Source organism: Elgaria multicarinata, chromosome 11 (genome assembly GCF_023053635.1).
Source record: "Elgaria multicarinata webbii isolate HBS135686 ecotype San Diego chromosome 11, rElgMul1.1.pri, whole genome shotgun sequence".
NCBI lineage: Eukaryota > Metazoa > Chordata > Lepidosauria > Squamata > Anguidae > Elgaria > Elgaria multicarinata.
The window spans coordinates 33,083,438-33,099,695 of record NC_086181.1 but is presented as its reverse complement, the minus strand read 5'-3'; the positions used below and the strand labels follow the sequence as shown (position 1 = coordinate 33,099,695).

General features: G+C 45.0%; 1 protein-coding gene across 2 annotated transcripts; it reads left to right on the top strand.

Annotated features, from left to right (window-relative positions):
- Positions 1 to 3,596: 3,596 nt before the first annotated feature.
- Positions 3,597 to 16,070, top strand: KCTD13 (potassium channel tetramerization domain containing 13). 2 transcript variants are annotated; one of them, XM_063137639.1, is made up of 7 exons: positions 3,597 to 3,761; positions 5,207 to 5,471; positions 9,257 to 9,426; positions 10,257 to 10,346; positions 11,636 to 11,688; positions 11,835 to 12,030; positions 13,939 to 16,070. In XM_063137639.1, exons 2-7 carry the CDS (start codon positions 5,213 to 5,215, stop codon positions 14,179 to 14,181), a joined length of 1,011 nt encoding a protein of 336 aa, XP_062993709.1. In that variant the 5' UTR covers positions 3,597 to 3,761; positions 5,207 to 5,212; the 3' UTR covers positions 14,182 to 16,070. The 2 variants fall into 2 exon arrangements, with proteins under 2 accessions (XP_062993709.1, XP_062993708.1); XM_063137638.1 differs by having other exon boundaries at positions 5,159 to 5,471.
- Positions 16,071 to 16,258: the final 188 nt, after the last annotated feature.

Here is a 16,258-nt window from a genome sequence, read left to right as displayed (position 1 = left end):
TTGGACTGAAAAATGAGAAAAAGAGATGGGGTTGTCTGAAATGCCACCTCCAAATCTATCTCCTTTTTGTGTTAGGTTTCCAGTTTTTCTATAAGGTGTCAGAAATCCTTGTATTTATAAAAAGAATAAAGCTTTACTTTTAAACCAGTGTTTCCTGAACATCTGCTGGTTGATGTACACTTTATTTCCTGAATTAACGTGGGGTTAAACATTTTACATTGTGGAAAAAGTAAGAATGGATTAACCTGCCATGTTTTTGTGTGCGACACCGTTTTGGAGCATGTCTTATCATTGGAAGAAGGAGAGCCCCAAACTCTGACTAATGCAGAGATGCAACAAGCAAACCTCACCCAAGGACATGACATTCTGCTTTGTTTGCCCTAGCAGTGACTTGATTGACCCACATGCAGAGAGAGAGGGCAAAATTGCTTTCTTCCTGCAGGGTTGATTTGCATGGGACCCTTCTGACCTTGCTTCCTTCTAGAGCAGGTGTGGGTGACCTGTGGCCCTCCAGAGGTTTGGGATTCCAACTCCTAGCAACCCCAGCTAGCATGGACAGTCCAACAACTATCTGGAGAGCCACAGGTACTTCACCCCTATTCTAGAGCCACAAGGGTTGCTCTTGACAGTGGAGCGCTAATTCGGTTCACAGGAGCCTTGAGTAATTTCCCCAGTTTTAGTAACTAATAATTTGACCACTGAATTCCATGAGGAATGTTCTAAACCAGTCTTTCCCAACCTGGTGCCTTCGAAATGTTTTGGACAATATAACCCACCGGAGGGCCTTTTTGGTAGTGGTCCCCCAGCTCAGGAATACTTTCCCAATGGAAACCCACCTGGCATCCACACATGCTATCTTTTTGATGCCAAGCTAAAACTTTTCTGATCTCCCAGGCTTTAAGAAAAAATGAAATAGTTCTAAATATTTTAGTGTGATATGTATTTTATGCTGTTTTGGCATGTGCAGTAGTTTTATACTGTTGGTTTTGTGATTTGATTTGTATTTTAATTGTAAAACGTATAGAAAATGTTTAAGGCATTTAATGTCATGACAATGGTCACAGATTATGGGAGTTGTAGTCTAAAACACCTGGAGGCCATCAGGCTGCCTGTCCCTGCTCTAAAACACCATGAAATCTTTCAATTCCAAATACAGTTTTTTACCTAGCCAGTAGATGTGAAGATTACAGAAAAGAAACTTTCAAAGTCTTGGTGAGTGTGGGGTTTTAAAAAAATGGATTAAAAGATCAGTAGAGAAGAAAGGATGGGCAGTGAACAGAAGTAGATGTTATATCAATGTATTTGGTTATTGGAACAGGGAAAGAAAGCAGAGTGATGAAAAATCAACACAAAGCATTTATAAAAGTTTACCTACTGCTGAAGCAGGAAATTCTACGGTTACCTAAGGAGACAGGGTTATCCTGATTTTTATTTATGACATTTCCCTTAGGGCCACAGTTTCAAATACACCATGGTGTCAACCAATGTAACGAAACAGGATGTAGTTCTGTTAAAAAATGAAGGTAGAGTGGTTCTTTATTATGACTAATATAGTGATACGTAGAGGAAAACAGGAATTGGGAACGATAACTTTCTACAAAATTTATCAAAAAATAAAGTATCCTTGGCAGGCTGGCATTGCTCTAACCCTGCATCGCTGGAGAAAGCCCTTTGGTTCTGTGCATTCAGTTCAATTTGGAATCAAAAGTGCTAGTAAGAAACACATTGGCCCTTTACATCACCCGTCCCTCTCCACACAAAATACTGTCTTACCCTCTGAGCCCGAGTTTTAAAACTATATTTATTCATGTCTTTCTTACTTTAAAGTTGGAAAGCTCAACTGTGAGAATCCTCTGGAAACCTCATCTCTAGGAGTTGCCACTGACGGCTTCACTCAGCTAAAATAAGATGGCAGCTACCTGGAAACAGTGACATCCTAAAGAAATGGGGTGGGGTGGGGACTAGGAAATGGGAAATGCAGTGGAACAGGAACCAAAGGTACAACAATTTAAAGATAGAGAGATATCTGTAATACTGGTTACCTCAAGGACCAGCTCTGTATTAACTTCCCATGCAATTACAGTCTTGGGTTGGGGATGTTGTAGGACGTGGCCTAACATTTTTGTTTGGCAATACAGAGACGGGCTTTCTCTGTTGTGACAGCCCTGTAGAATGATCTCCCCTTTGAGGTGGCAGTAAGGCTGTGTGCACCAGTTGCTGGGGAACATGGGTGGGAGGGTGCTGTTGCACCATGTCCTGCTTGTTCATCCCTGGCCGATGGCTGGTTGGCCACTGTGTGAACAGGGTGCTGGACTAGATGGACCCTTGGTCTGATCCAGCATGGCACTTACGTTCTTATGAAGTATGCCAGGTCTCAGCTAGGGTGTTAATTGAAAACATATGTTTGCTTTGGCTTTCTCCCAGCAATGAGCTTCCTTCATACCAGCCTGATGATACTATTGTGTGTGGTCTGTCTCGTTTTTTTTTTATTTCGTATACTGCTTCAGGATTTATTCCAAATTAGAAGTTATATGTGTGTGTATGTAAATAAACTCAGGATTGCATGCTTTATCTTGGAGGAGGAACCATTTGCCCCAATTGTGCATGTGTGTAACAACAGCCCAGCTCTATCTGGGGCTTTTTAATATTTAGTGTATCTCTCACCTTTCGTCCAGTTTGGAACTCATGTCAACATACATGGGAGTTCCCAGAACTGGTAGTGGCCACCCAGCACTTCTTTCTGGCACTCCCTTTCCTGCTTCCCAGAGTGGTGATTTATTCCCCCTTTTCAACGTTTTCGCCTACTTGTGATCAGAGAGGAAGCTGACCTTTGAATGGACCCTATTAAACTTTATTTCACGACCTGCTCTAGGGTGGTTATGTGCCCTACTTTACAGAGAGCAGTCCTCTACTTTGAAGGGGTGTCGAGAACAATCCTCTATTTGGGTTTAAGATAAAGGACCATAGGAAGAGAAGTGTCCAGCTAGCACCTGGACGAACTGAGCATCCGTACATATAAATTGACATGTAATTTTTTTTATGCACATACTTGCTTTTTTTGGGGGGGGTGATGGGGTGTGGGTGTGGGTGTCGTCGTCCCCCGCGCGCTTTTTTGGGGGGGCACGTCAAACTAACGGCAGTTTTCCCTGTTGCCCGCCCGGGTCTGCCTTAGAAAGTGCCTGAACAAACGCGATGCAGGTTTTGCCGAAGTGCCGCCGCCTGCGTGCTCTGCTGCAGAATTCTCTCCTCTGCGTAGGAGTCTACAGTCCCGACTACAGTCCCGTGAAGAGAAGAGGAGCATTTAATTGCACGCAGGCGCACACTAGACAGCTATGAAAGGGCAAAGGGGCTGTTTTCACTGGGTGCTACCTCAGCGCGGGCCCAGGGCCGGCGATCCCTCCCCCTTGTAGCTAGCCCAACCCTCAACCAGCGCGGCTCAACTAACTGCTTTGTGCGCATGCGCCCCTCCGAAACCTCCGCCCTTTACCGCAGAACTGACATCCGCCTTCTGCGCAGGCGCAGCTCTATGCCCGCCCTAGGACGACGCACTGTTCGGCCTTACGTTAATTGACGCAGGCGAGTACCCGGATGTAGATGCTAACTGTGTGTTTTGGCCTGGCGAAAAAGACAGAGGTGCATGCGCAGTTGAGTTCCTTCTTCCTCTTGGGTTTAGACGTCTAAACCGGTCGCTGGGCTCTAGAGTCGAGGCAAGACTGAAGGAGAGGGGCCTGGGCTGAGCCCACCCTATTCCCTTTGGGGAGGTGAGTGAATCTGGTGGGTGGGCGAGGGTCAGAGGAGGAAGCCCTGAATGACTAGAGTAACTTCCCCCCTCCTGGTGCCATCAGGGTGTATTGGATTGTAACTCTCATCATCCCCAGCCAGGCATGCTGCCCGGGGTTTAATGCGAAGTGCAGTCCAACACTCCTGACGAGCACCAGGATGGGGAAAGCTAGAATAGATGAGAGGGAAAATCCATGTTGTAGAGGCCAAAGAATTGGAAGAGATCTAGGTAGAGAAGTTGAGGCTAGGATTGGGATCCATCAGGTGCAGCGGGAAAGACCGTAGAAGCCTGGTCAGATCCGGGGGAAAGAAAGTGCAAGAAGATTCAGGGTTTAAAAGGGAGGAGAGGAGTTCAAAGGGAAGGGAGGCTTATTTATTTTGTCCTCTGTTTACTTTGTATATTCATATTGGCCTGGTTTAGACAACACGCTAAACCATGCTTAACCACAAAATGGTTAAGGTGCATGCATTCCCTTAACCATTTTGTGGTTAAGCTGCATGGTTTAGCGTGTTGTCTGAACCAAGCCATTCTGTTTCCCAATCCCCAAAGGATTTCTAGCTGGCTAGCAAATCAAAAAGATGAATGCACCAATAAATAAGTACAGGTTGGAGGTGGGCAGGGAGGAAGATGAGGAAACATCATTGGCAATTCAGTGTGGTGGAGGCACAAGGGATGGGCTGCAAGGCTGGGGTGGACAGGAGGAGGAAATGGCCTGAGGTAGGTTTGTAGGGTACAAAGGCCAATAGGCATAAAGATGAGTGTAGATCTGCTACTTCCTATGAAACATTGCCAGGTGTGTGCTGAGTGCCGGACAGCAGGGATGGGCAGAACCTCCATCTGAATCTCCCAGTAAAACTCCAGGGAGGATTTGCAGTAGATCGCTAAGGGTTACTGGCTCCAAGTTATCTAACAATGGCAGCAGCTAAAATTCTTCTAACCCCATCATCCCCCAATCCGAAAACAAAACACAGGCTGCTGAAAGACGAGCACTTGAAGGGAAGAACAGGAGTGGATTTTTGTACGAAAGGGCTTGGGAGCTCGGTTCTGGTACCGATCACAAATTCCTGGGCTAATCATATGCTTGACAGCATCCTGTGCCTTAATTCTTAGCACATGCCTGCCTGCCGGAGTCGCTATTTTACATCTGGTTCTGGTTGGTGGATCTCCGGGTTCTAATAAAACGCACACACACACCCCCAAAGAATATCCTGTAAGCCTGAAATCAGGCCCACCGCTGCTGTAGAGGACATGGAACTGATTTAAAGAGCAGGGATGGGAGTGAGCAGTGCATAAGTCTAATGGCAGCAGTAAGAATTGTTTCTTTAAGACACAAATGTAAAAATACAACTTAATCCAAGCTCTGCTCCCACCGTGCAGCAAACCTAGTGCTGGAAGGTCTCTCTGTTCAATTTTTCTCTTTGGCAGGTGGCTATGTCAGCTGAGGCAACGGCTGATCAGGTCCCACCCCTGGAGAACTGTGCTCCCCTGGTCCTAACCCAGCAGCGACGGGATGGCGGAGCAGTAGCCGGTGTGACTTTTGATCTCAAACCCCTCAACCCCAGCAGCAAGTATGTCAAGCTGAACGTGGGAGGGTCCCTGCACTACACGACCGTGCAAACCCTTACCAAGCAAGACACCATGCTCAAGGCCATGTTCAGTGGTAGGATGGAGGTGCTCACGGATAGTGAAGGTACGCACTTTAGCTTCTCACAGTCTCTCCTGCAATCCCCATAACCCGGATTTCACGTTTTCTGCACGATGCAGCTTGCGTTTGTGAATCACCCCTGCTTCCTAATATGCTGAATAGTGAACCTCTGAGAAGGATCATTTTCACGTGTGTTTTTTAAAATTATTATTAAAACCTTTGTATCCTGCCCTATATCTCTAGGATCTCAGGGTGACGTACAGATTAAATTATACAACAATATAAAACAATAAATAAAAACAACATTAAACCATTAATCAAGCTAAAACCAGTAACACCAATTAAAGCATTTAAAACAATGTTTTAAAAGAGATAAGGCAAGTTTCTAGTCCCTGTAGATGCAGAAGAGAATGTTGAGAAGTTGAAAGCAGTGACCTGTTCAGACAACATGCTAAAGCCACAATGGTTAAACATTTTGAGCTAAACTTTATGGCTTAACGTGTTGTCTGAACAGACCCAGTATTTGATAAATAGACAGAGCAGAGAACCACTCTATCCTTCTCAGTTTTGTTCTGTATTATAGGTTGATATCCTGCTATATCTCTGTGGGTCTGGACAACATATTTGATTTTTTAAATTAAGATTTGCAGGTCCTGTGCCACTCTAGGTTCCATCTAACCAAGATAGTCTCTGAAGATATAGAGTGGGGCCTTCCCAATTCCAGCGACCCAATTGTGGAACCATTTCCCAAGGGAAACATGCCAAGCTATACAAAACCTTAAGATTTAAGACTCACCAGACAGACATCATGACTACTAAATATAGCCAGCTATTCCCTCTCCGACCCCTGCTATCTGTAACATCTTGCCTGATGAGGAGATCTGGAGATCTCAAAACCTTGCATGTGTTTTGTGATCTTTGAATTGGTCTAATAAAGGTATTACACTACATGGAATTTTGCCTAAACTAGACCCTGCAACCGTCTAGAACAAGGATGAAAGGTTTTCTTGTTATAGACTGCTTTGAAAGGTTAAGAAGAGGGCTTCACTTAATCTCTGCCAAAATATCTGTATGGACAGTATTGTTTTGATGGACTTGTTTGATATTCTTCTGTGGTTTTCTCAGTTGTTTTGGGGAAGCCTGCTTTGAAATGAGAGCAGGTTTAAAATGCCAAGAAAAAAAGACCCAGAAAAGGGTTTTGTTCCCTTCAAATATTCTGTAAACGGCCTCAAAAGTAATAGTATCTTTTCAGCAGTGCCCCCAAAGAGCTGGTGGCTGTTTGAGTGCAGTTCTTCGTAGAAGGGAGAAGGCAGGGGACCCTCCAGTGGAGACTGGTGACTCCAATGCCAGTGGGGCCACCAGCCTCCACTGGTACCAGTAACTGGGACAAAGCTGATCTTCTCTTTGCAGCTGGAAGTGTTTGGCAGGAACTAAGGTCCCACTTCCTAGCTTGAGGGTTTCCTCTTGTGTATCGTTCACTATCCATCTGATGCTCTTCAGAGTAAAATAAGCAAAACAAATCCTTTTTAAAATTATATTGGTCCCTGCACCACAGGGCTTGCAATACAAATCTGTTTAGTGTCAGAGCCCTGGACAGCTTGCAATTTAAAATACTATTTCTTTCCATATGATCCTGGCTGTATACATTGGTCAGATGCGAATGATCTGTGTCACAATCTGCGGTACTTTGATTGATTGATTGATTGATTGATTGATTGCATTTTTATACTGCCCAATAGCAGAAGCTCCCTGGGCAGTTCACAGAAATTAAAACCATTCAAAGTATAAAACCAACAATATAAAAAAACATGATCTAAAACACAACCAGGATAAAATCAGCAGCAGTGCAGAAAATACAAATTTAAAAGACAAAGTTAAAATTAAATTTATAGACTCTTAAAATACTGAGAGAATAAAAAGGTCTTCACCTGGCGTCTGAAAGAATATAGTGTAGGTGCCAGGCGAACCTCCTTCGGGAGCTCATTCCACAGCTGGGGTGCCACAGCAGAGAAGGCCCTCCTTAGTGGGCATGTGTAAAAGGGCCTCTTCTGCTGCTGTGGCTGCACTGAGGCAGTGGAACTCCCTGCCCTGGGAGATCCAGCTCGTTCCTCCTTGTTAGCACTAGTTCCAGCACCTATTGAAGATTTTTCTCTTCTGGCAAGCCTTCAACTTGACTGGTAACAGAAGTTATGATGCCTACTTCCTCATCTTTGTTGTTCTTATCTGCTGCAACTCTCCATCGAATTGTTTAACAACTGATACAGCTTGTGCCCTTCGATTTGATGTGAAATGGGGGTACGGAATGTAGACATTTTAATAAATTAATAAATAATGTGTGAGATTGGGAAGTTGTTTTACTAAGAGATGGATTCCTGTTCCCTAAATATTCTTCTCTTGTGTTTGTTAGCTGGGAATATATATATATTCCCAGCTAACATTCCTTTAACTTAGTGGCAAGAGGTGTCCAGTGAGAAGAGAAACCCTCCTCCCCGCCCTATTGAGAATTGTTATGGCCAATACCTGACAGAACGCCTCTCCCGACATGAACCTACCCATACACTACGCTCGACATCTAAGGTCGTCCTCCGAGGGAAGCTCGGAGGATGGCAACTAGGCAGAGGGCCTTTTCAGTGGTGGCCCCCCAATTATGGAATGATCTCCCCGATGAGGCTCACCTGGTGCCAACATCGTTAACTTTTTGGCACCAGGTCAAGACTTTTCTCTTCTCCCAGGCAGTTAACATCATATGCTGAGTTTTTAACTGACCTCAGAATAGTTGTTTTAAATGGATATTGTTGTTTTTATGCTTTTTGTGGTTTTAAATTTTTGTATAATTGTTTTAATGTTCACTGTTTTTAACCTTTGTACACTGCCCAGAGAGCTTTGGCTATAGGGCGGTATAGAAATGTAATAAATAAATAAATAAATACGCACACTATATAGCAGTTTAGTGATATTACAGTTGATAAAGTACAAGCACATGCAATCAAACAGCAGTCTCGTGTGAACCTACTTATCAAACTGAAGCATTCCTTTAACTTAGTGGCAAGAGCAGTCCAGTGAAAAGAGAAACCTTCCTCCCCGCCCTATTCAGAATCATTACAGCCAAGAATCTTACATTTTATTTTCGAGATAATATATATTCTTAACTAACTTACATAACATCTTATTTTTGCAACTTTATTATCTCTACAAATAGTAACATTTGGATCGTTCCCCTCTAAATAGGTTTGTTTTCTCTAAAACAGCATTTAAAAGTGTTTTCTTTAAAAGATCTTCCTTCCTGGCCTCTGCTTCCACCCACCACAATATTTTTTGTTGAGGGACTACAGAGCATTCTGCCCTTCCAGAATGGATCCTTATATATCCAATCCTTAGGATGTATTTTAGGATGTTTTTAACAATGTATATTATGTTTTAATTCAGTTTTATGTATTTTATCATTTATTGTTGCTCCCTGCCTCGATCAAAATGGAGAGGTGGGTAATAAATAATAATAATAATAATAATAATAATAATATTGTTGTTGTTGTTGTTCTGTTAATACAATCACCCTGAATATTTTCCCATCAACCAGAAAGAATAATACAATACATATTGCAACACATATTCTATACATCAGTCAGTAAGACATCCCCTTCTCTGAATCACTTAAATAAGGGATGTACATTTTCATGTTCGCTTGTATATACATTCTATGTTTAGTATGTAAAATCCAAAGTTACTGATAAACAATTTTCTCTTCCTTAAATAGTTGTAAATTTTTATAAATAACGGAATGAAGTTATTATAATTAACTGAATATTTGGATGTATTGCTTTTACGACCAGGTTGGATCTTGATTGACCGGAGTGGGCGCCATTTTGGAACCATCCTGAACTACTTGCGAGATGGCTCCGTTTCCCTCCCTGAATCCCAGCGGGAGCTGGAAGAAGTGCTGTGTGAGGCCCGGTATTACCTGATCCAAGGCTTGGTTGAGGACTGTCAGCTCGCCCTACAGGTGAGCCGATCCCTGCTGAGGAACTGGGATGCAGGCAGACTCCTCTGAGCCTCATGCTGTTCGAAGGAACTGAAGTACCTGAGGGAGAGGTGTGACAGCATGGCCCATTCCATTAACCTGGTTGGGACTCACTGCTATTTGACTCTGCCCCTCCGAGAACCGACTGTTCCCCCTGGTTGTTTTAAGAACGATATAACATGTAATAATTGGTTCCTGAATTTGCTTATAAATTTCTTCCCTCTTCTTTCTCCCTCCCCCTCCATTTTATATTGTACTTGTCAGATTGTGGGCTTTTTCTTTTAAATACGTGTACTGGCAGAAAGGCATCATATAAATATAGTCCGTGCCTGGTTCGCATGTAGGCTAATCGTGGGTTGTTTAATTCATAGTTAGTTGTGGCTGTGCAACTGCAAGCAAGCACACTGCCTCCCGCATGCTCATTGCTTCCACTTTCAATTAACAACCTCGGGACATCATGGTCTTGGATTGTTATCATGACATCGAAACCCAGTTGTTTAGGAGTTAAACAACCCAGAGTTAACCTGTGGTTTGTTGTTGGATTGTTTAAGCCCTGAACAACCTGGAGTTTTCAGGTTCAGACGTCCCAATAAGCCAAGAATGGGGGTATTCCTGGGTTGTTAATTGAAAGTGTGTGGGAGGCAGCATGCTTGCTCGCTCACTCCCACTCGGCCACGACAATTCCTGGGTTGTTTAAACAACCCAGGAATTGCCGTTACGGGAGAACCAGGTGAGTAAGTAAACTATGGCAGGTTCTGAGGCATCTAATAGGGCTATAATATATATGTTTCTCCTTTTTTTTCTCTGCCCAGCAAAAAAGTGAAGCCTTTGACCCCCTCTGCCACATCCCAATGGTGACATCTCCCAAGGAGGAGCAGCAGATCATCTCAAGCTGCTCCAAGGTAAAGAGGTTGTGAAGTCTCATGAGGCTCAGCCCCAAGGACCTTGTACTGATCGGGCTGGTGTAGGTGGCTCGGCTCGGTGTCCAGGTGCAAGACTAGGGCCAATCAGGCTGCTATATGCAGGAGTGCAGGGAGCATGGCAGGCATGCACTTACTTTCCCCACCCTTAGACCTGGTGAAGTTTTTCCTAGCTTTTCCTGATGTCCGGTCGGTCATCAGGAAAAACTTCCTCACTGTTAGAGCAGTATGACAATGGAACCAGTTACCTAGGGAGGTTGTGGGCTCTCCCACACTAGAGGCCTTCAAGAGGCAGCTGGACAACCATCTGTCAGGGACGCTTTAGAGTGGATTCCTGCATGGAGTAAGGGGTTGGACTCCATGGCCTTATAGCCCCCTTCCAACTCTACTATTCTGTGATTCTATGAAGTCCTAGCTCACTAGGCCCACAATGCAACCTTTCCCAATCTAGTGTCCATCAGATGTTTTGGACTATAGCTCCCAGCATTCCTTACCATTGGCCATGCTGGCTAGGGCTGATGGGAGTTTTAGTCCAAAACATCTGGAAGACAGCAGGTTGGGGAAGTTTGCTATAATATATATCTCGGCCATCCCCACCCTGATGCCTTCCAGGTGTGCTGGAACCTGACACAATTATTTGAGGGATGATTGTGTCTCCTTATAGCACAGATCCTTCTAACTAACAGCACACAGGCCCTTATGTGTGAGGGCTTTTCCCTCCGCCAGCCTACCCAATGCCTCTTAGAGCAGCTGTACTGATTTTCTACCTTCTGGGACTAGGGACCGTGTTGCACAAATCAGCTGCCTGAGCCTGGCTTTCTTAGTTTCTGACGGGGATGTTTTGTAGACATGTGGAGGCAAAGTGCATGGTGGCAGCTGACAGATGTCGTAAGCCACTGTGCACAGGAGTCACTTGCCACATGATACGGCTGCCACCTGGATGTTACTTTGACACTTTCCGCGTTGTGGGCACATAGTGCTGAATGGGCCTGACGTAGACCCCTAGAAGTTAGAATGGTTGTGAATATTCCGTGAGACCTTTGTTAACTGCCCAGAGCACTTTGGCTATTGGGTGGTATAGAAGCATACTAAATAAAAATGAAATCACTTTAGCTCAGCTAGTGACCAAGGCAACTAGTTACAGGTGACACCAGTTTGTCTTAAGCAGACTAAAAAAAATGGCAGCAGTCAGGGGGAGAACTAGTCATTTCACTTTTTCTTACATTTCCATAGTATTGTCATTCACCCATGTCTTTCCATCCTTTTTTTAGCCTGTGGTGAAATTACTGCATAACAGAAGTAATAACAAGTATTCATATACAAGGTAAGATACGCCTGCTGGAATTGGGTGTAGCTTTGCATTGTTTACTCACCTGCATCTTCCAGGCTCGCCAAGAGCAAAATCCTCCACCGCCTCGCTAGGATCTCGGACATCCCACACCACCACTTTTCTCTCTTCTTCCCCTCCAGTAACTCTGACGACAACTTACTGAAGAATATTGAACTGTTTGACAAACTAGCTTTGCGCTTCAATGGACGGGTGCTCTTCATCAAAGACGTCCTTGGGGATGAGATCTGTTGCTGGTCGTTTTATGGGCAGGGCCGCAAGATCGCCGAAGTCTGCTGCACCTCCATTGTGTATGCCACCGAGAAGAAGCAGACCAAGGTAACTCCCGGGCAGTCTGCTGCGCTCCAGATAAGGGTCTGCCATTTCCTGTTATGCTTTGGCCTTGTTTGCACAGAATTGTATGCTAAGATTCTAGCGCGTTCCTGGCTTACCGTGAATGAGTCGTCGTCCCCTTAGGGGGGCATGCAGCCCATTGGCTCTCCCTTGGCTCCTCCCACTATCGCAACAAGCTCAACAAGCCAGAAATGCTTTGTGTAGCATGTCATACGAACCTGGGATCCTGGCTCATTGCTCCATTTCTGGTTTGTTCTCATGTTAGTGGGTACAGTTCCATGCACATACAGTGTACGTGTGCCCTATTGGGATGTTTCAAGAATATTCCTACCTTTCAAGTTGGTAACTGCAGCACCTGTAGACTATATTCTCCCCCCTTTTCTTTTAGATTACTTGGTTCATTCCAAAGACACACACCTTATGGTAGAAAACATCCACCTTTTAAAATCAGCTTTAATAAGCAATAATAATAATAAATAATAAATTTACACCACTCTTCAGCCAAGATAAATTCCGTAAGTGGCTTACATGGGGGCATTTATGGCAGTAGATGACATTGTCCAGGTTTCTTCACTTCCGATTGAGGGGGCAGAAAAAAGCTGCGATAGACCAAAGCCCACAGATACTCTTCACAACAATTCGGTATTTTGTGAGACCAGTTGAACTGCCCATTTCCCATCGCTACCATTTTGTACGATCTCCTCCCCACCCACCCCGGCCCTTTTGAATTGTGTCTCATTACACAATTTGGCTCTGGTGGATACAGCTTTTCAACTTCCCAACACCGCTAGAATGATTTATAATGAAGCTCAGGAGATGCACATGCTTTTTCGTTCTTGCAACAAGGCCACTATTATTCATCCATGGATAAACCCGATGAATCTCTTTATAAGAGGCTACTTAAGCTCAACTGTCCTCGATGCAGTTAAGAGCATAAAGAGGAGTCGTGCCGAATCAGATCAAAGGCCTCTCTGCGCCTGCATCCTATTTCTCACAGCAGCCAACCGGGTGCCCCAATGGGAAACCCACGAGCAGCACATGAGTGCAGCAACCCCCTCCCACTCAGGCTCCCCAGCAGTTGCTATTGAGAGGCACGCTGTCTTCAGTATTGAGGCTAATGTATAGGCATCATGGCTAGTGATTCCACAATTCAAAGTGCTGGTTATGACCTATAAAGCTCTATATGGTTCGGGTCCAGGTTATCTGAGAGACCGTATTCTCCCTTATGAGCCTGCCCGTGCTTTGAGATCTTCTGGAGAAGCCCTTCTTTCAGTCCCACCTTCTTCACAGGCACGCTTGGTGGGAACATGGGAGAGGGCCTTCTCGGTGGCTGCTCCGGTGCTCTGGAACTCTCTTCCTGGGGAAGCTAGGCTGGCTCCCTCTTTGATGGGCTTTCGGAAGCAGGCTAAAACTTTTTTGTTCAAGCAGGCCTTTGGAGAATAATCCAGCCCTCCATCTATGTCAATGTCTTATAATTTTGTTGTGTATTTTTTAATTGTTTATGGTTTTGTTTCCCCCCCCCCCCAATGTATATTTTAAACTTTGTAAGGCCGCCTTGAGGCCCAGCATTGGGCAAAAGGCGGGATACAAATAAATATAATAATAATAATAATAGCCATTAATAGTTTTTCCATCTAGCTAAACACAGCTCTCTGCGTATGCTTTTGTCTTCCAAGAAGTTTAGAGCAGCAGGTGAGCCTTACGCTTGCAACAACCCTGCCAGCTAGATCAAAATGAGAAACAGTAGCATGCCTAAGGCCACCCTGGGAGCTTTGATATGAACTGGGAATTGCATATCGAAGCACAGCTCCTGCAGCGCTACACTGACTCTCCGCCCACTGATGGACGGCATTGATATTGCCCAATGTGAACTTGCTTCTCTTGTGTGCGCAGGTGGAGTTCCCGGAGGCACGGATTTTTGAGGAAACCCTGAACATTCTGATCTACGAGACGCCCCGCGTGCCAGACAAGGCCCTCCTGGAGGCCACCGGTGGGGTTGCAGGTGGGGGCGGAGGCCCCCTCCGCACCGGTGACGACGAAGACGGGCGGGAGCACCGTGTCCGGCGTATTCATGTCCGCCGACACATCATGCACGACGAACGTCCCCACGGCCACCAGGCGGTTTTCAAAGACTGATCCCGCCTCATTCCCAGCGTCCTTGTCACTCTATCCATTCAGTGCCAAAGGAGAACCTGTTTCCTCCTTTTGATCTTTTACCCCAAGGTCTTCCCAATGGTGTTCATATCCTTTCTAACCCATCTCACCTTTAGGGCTTTTTCCCCCTGCTCCTTTCCCTTGACTTCACCTCCCTGAGTCCCCAACCTCCCTCTATAGTGACAGTTGACACCTTGGCCCACCCTCCGTTTTACCGGCATGTGTCCCCCCCCCCCCCCAATCCTTAATGTTTGAGTCATAATCCTAAATGCCCAGCCTTCCACTTCCCCTCGAACTCAGATTCTCTCCCTGTCTCATAATCCTCAAGATCAGCCTTCCTCAACGTGGGGCACTCCAGATGTGTTGGACTACAACTCCCAGAATGCCCCAGCCAGCTCGGCTGGCTGGGGCATTCTGGGAGGTGCAGTCCAACACATCTGGAGCGCCCCAGGTTGAGGAAGGCTGCTCAAGATGGTCCTTTATTCACAACCTCTTTGACCCAGAATAGCTTCCTTCCAGACCTGAGACCGCCTGACTCCTCACCGCTCTCTAAACTAGTATCCGGGGAACAACATGAATACCAAAATAGCAAAGCGTACCAGTGCAGGGATCCATCACATTTTGGACTTCTACTGTTGGTGACTACATTTTGGAACGCCAATTTTGACTTCCTCTTTCAGAGGTCAAGGGCACGGTGCTACCTAGACAGGGATGTGCCCAGTTTGTTTGTTTCAATAAGCCAACTCTAATTCCCCAGTCCAGAACCTCTGAATTCTTTGACCTCCGTCCTTCTTCCTTACAGAAGATTTTATTTTCAATCCGTCTCCTCCAGCCCTTTGTTTCTTTTCACTTTGTTTTAATTTATCTGTCTGGGTGGGGGGGGGGGGGGGAAACCATCTGGATTTAAGGTAAGACTGAAACGGTTGTTTTAGAATGGAATAGCTGAAACTGTAAAGCATATTCCATTTGAGCAATAGTTTGGGTTTTTTCTAGAATATTGTAAACTAGACTTAGCCTCCTGTTAGCAGTGGTGGCTAAATCCAGTTTAAAATAAGTAAGGAAAAATATTTTTTGTGTCGGCCTTCCCACTAGAACACGCAACAACCAAAGGCATCTATGAGACAAGTTTTCTTGTCTGTTGTTACCCTGCTAGAGAAGCTCTGGGTATGGAAACAGCGCCCACCGCCCCCCAGTCAAAAACACAGTTTGACATGGTCTCCCTTTAAGTACATGTCCTGGTTCCATTTGAATGCTCCCCTCTCACAATACACGGCATGACCCACCCCCATCTGTATGTAAGATGCTTCAAACCCACCTTTCTGAAACACCAGAATATGTGGTCAAATGATTCCCCCCCCCCCACAAACACTCTCGCCACAATCCAGTGCAAAATGTAAGCATAGAGTTTTGACCTCCATATTTGTCCTCATCTTTCAACCGACAGACTTGGAGCACTGATTCTCTTCTCCCCTCCCCCCGGGAATACATTTTGCTCCCCATTTATTTCCATAGGGAACGGTACAGTATTTCACCCCACCTTCAGCAAAATGTAAGATGGGAAATTCCAACAGCCCCTTGAAACAGTCCTTTGATGGAACGGGCTTGGATATTCCTGATGATGTTAGAGGGGAGGGGAAGGTGAGATTGTAATGAACCTTTGCATTTTGTAAAAATGCAGACTGGTGAAGGTAATTTTACTGGGGAGAAGGTGTTCGTTCCCCCCCGGCCTTCATTTTCTTTTTTCTGTATATCCTCCCCTCCCTGGAGGAGGTAATCTTGCATTAATAATTGTATTTTTTTTGTATTTGCATAATTTATTTAAAATTGTGTTTTTTCTATTAAATTATTGTGATAAAGGTTCCTGCTTTAAAAAAAAAAAGTGGAGCAAGTTTGTTATTTCTTGCAGGAGAAAGGTGGGATGCTATTTTCAGGGGATTTCTCATGCCTAGACAGGAATCTAGCAGGATATTTAGAAGAGCTCTCCTCTACTAGGTCATCCTTCTATCCAGCCATCGGGGTTGTGTCTGTTAGGTAATTGTGGGTGAGAAGGGAAAGTGTG

Excerpts from the sequence above, each read along its gene's own strand:
- KCTD13 (XM_063137639.1), top strand. The coding sequence starts at position 5,213 with ATGTCAGCTGAGGCAACGGCTGATCAGGTCCCACCCCTGGAGAACTGT. Across the intron at positions 11,689-11,834 it reads AACAAGTATTCATATACAAG|TAACTCTGACGACAACTTAC; the intron begins GTAAGATACGCC and ends CTTCCCCTCCAG. Across the intron at positions 12,031-13,938 it reads CCGAGAAGAAGCAGACCAAG|GTGGAGTTCCCGGAGGCACG; the intron begins GTAACTCCCGGG and ends TTGTGTGCGCAG.